At 44.5% G+C, this 2,383-nt stretch overlaps 1 protein-coding gene across 1 annotated transcript in view; it reads right to left on the bottom strand.

The window, feature by feature from the left end:
• Window positions 1–2,376, bottom strand: part of NOC4L (nucleolar complex associated 4 homolog (S. cerevisiae)) — a 7,743-nt gene extending 5,367 nt beyond the window's left edge. Inside the window, exons 1-6 of the mRNA XM_009069820.1 lie at window positions 2,281–2,376; window positions 1,613–1,720; window positions 1,321–1,470; window positions 634–733; window positions 299–333; window positions 141–191 (exon numbers count right to left, since the gene is read on the bottom strand). Coding sequence (XP_009068068.1) covers window positions 141–191; window positions 299–333; window positions 634–733; window positions 1,321–1,470; window positions 1,613–1,720; window positions 2,281–2,352 — 516 coding nt within the window. The 5' untranslated portion in view covers window positions 2,353–2,376. The remainder of the gene's footprint in view (window positions 1–140; window positions 192–298; window positions 334–633; window positions 734–1,320; window positions 1,471–1,612; window positions 1,721–2,280) is intronic.
• Window positions 2,377–2,383: the final 7 nt, after the last annotated feature.

Below are 2,383 nucleotides of genomic sequence, written 5' to 3'. Positions count from 1 at the left end.
AATGGTGACTGGGCTGTTCCCATCTAATGCTGAAAGCACAGTAGGGTCCCACCAGGAACTCCATGCAAGGACAGCCCCATTTGCTAAGGATCAGCAATTCTTAAAGAGTGATACAGATCAGTGGTAGAGGTAATACTCACCTTGTGCTTCAAAAACGTGAGCCACATTTTTTCAAACACCTGCCTGTGTGCCTTAAAACAGAATTGCAAACAGGGAGTTAAACACACTGGTGTACATAAAGCTCTATTTTAAGCAGAAAAAAATTCAGTTCTAAAGCACCAAATAAACAGTTAGTTACCTGCAGCTTCGACATTTTTAATTCCTCACGGTTATCTAAGGGGAAAGGGGAAAAAAATATGTTGATTTTGAAATGGATCTTTAAAGAATTAAGATGACCCTTTTTTACTTAGCTCTTTGATACCCTAAAAATTTGGGCTGAAGTCCTTGTCTAGATAGAAGGCCATGATAGACTCCTCTGTAGACTGAGGAATGTGGATTTTTAACACTGTTTAGAATCACAACGATCACAGAACCAGACACTTCATTAGCAAACGATAATAAGGTCTTTACACATTAAAAATCTTAAATCTGATCTTCCTTTTCACACACAGTTCACCACGTGGAGCTACTAACCTTGCTTCACCATAAACTTCACCATGTCAGACTCTTTGTTTGGCATGTTAATGGGCGAAATGAGGGAAAATACATTCTGCTGGTAAAAGGGCAGCGGCCTCTGAGGAAAACAACAAACACATAAACACACATAAAGCAAGTTCCACAACGCATAGCAAGGTGCTGAGCTTCAGTATTGACCTGTTTGCAAGCACTGAATATATTTAGGAAAGAGAAAGGAAAAACACTGATCACTGAACTAAATACTGGTATATTCCCTGCTGCTGCCTTGTCCTGGAGCATTATTTCTCCAATACAAAACCTATCTCTGTACTAATTCTGGTTTAACAAAATGGTGGATCCAATTGAAGGAAACAAATTCTTCTGCACCAGAGAGAGAACAGAATTAAAAGTTCTGTGGATGTCACCCAAGCTGCAGAGATTTTGGGTAAAACAGAAGCTAGAGCCTAGACCAGAAGAATCTGCAAGAACAACAGTATGTGTCTTGAACTACTTCCCATTCCAGACTAAAGACAGTCTTGGCATACTGACATACTTAAGAAAAACAGTTTTAAAATCAATGCTTCAAATGGGCTCACTCATTTCTCTTGCTTCCAATGTCTTTCCATACACCACTGGTCTGTCCCTGCTTCACACACAATCCAGAGCAGTTTATCCAGACCCACCTCACCAGTAACAATTTGTTACCTCTTTTGTCTTCTGCATGACTTGTCCAATGCTGGCAGTGACTGCCTTCATGACAAAGTACCGAACGTCATCATACTCCATGTACTCTTGAAAGCGAGAGATCAGGAGTGAAGCATCCTCATTTATGGGAAGCAAACCATCAACAACTACCTAACAAAGGGTTTGGAAAGGAAAGCAACAAGTCAGTCTCTTACAGCAGTGGAGCAGACAATGAGCTGTGGGGGCAGAGGGCACATGAGGTCCTGTGCCATCAGGTAACTGACAGCAGGAACTTCTCAGGTCTGCAGCTTACCTTAAGAAGGTCGCAAGGAAAAGTTAATGTCCCCTTCCACTCTACTTTGATCAGTGGATATTGTCCCTCCAATTCAACAAACTTCATGAGGGTGCAGAGTGACAATTCCTTTTTAAAAAACATAAAAAATCCACTTCAACAAGGACACCAGTGGTCAAACCCAAAGGAGGCAACTTCTGAGGGATGAAGCATGAACTAAGATGTTATTTGCTGAGAAAGCTGCATGTCTGCTGCTGCCAGGCTGAAGAGCAGAGGTGAGCAGAGCACCAGTGATGTCTCACAGCACTGCCTGCCCTCCACAAGGAAACAGGGATTCTTTCTTAGGAACTGCAGTGATAGGACAAGGGGTAACAAATTCAAAATGAAGGAGGGGAAAGGTAGACGAGATATTAGGAAAGAGCGTTTTCCTGTGAGGGTGGTGAGACACTGGCACAGGTTGCCCAGGGAGGCCGTGGCTGCCCCAGCCCTGGCAGTGTTCAAAGCCATGTTTGAGAAAGCCTTGAGCAGCCTGGTGTGGTGGGAGGTGTCCCCGCCCAGGGCAGGGGTTGGGGCTGGATGACCTGTAAGGTCCATTCGAACCCCTAAAATTCTATGATTCTATGAACATCGGGTGATATTGCAAGGGATCCCCCCTGAGCCCACGTGTCCGCAGCAGGCTCAGGACCTACCTTGACCTGGAAGGAGTCGTGTCCCATCAGCTCCCCCAGGCACTCCACGCAGTCCTTGTAGCGATGTCTCATCCATATCCTGTACTTGTCCTCGGCGCTGTGG

The sequence above is a fragment of the Acanthisitta chloris genome, unplaced genomic scaffold (genome assembly GCF_000695815.1).
Source record: "Acanthisitta chloris isolate BGI_N310 unplaced genomic scaffold, ASM69581v1 scaffold34312, whole genome shotgun sequence".
Classification (NCBI taxonomy): domain Eukaryota; kingdom Metazoa; phylum Chordata; class Aves; order Passeriformes; family Acanthisittidae; genus Acanthisitta; species Acanthisitta chloris.
This window is presented reverse-complemented; position numbering and strand designations above follow the sequence as displayed.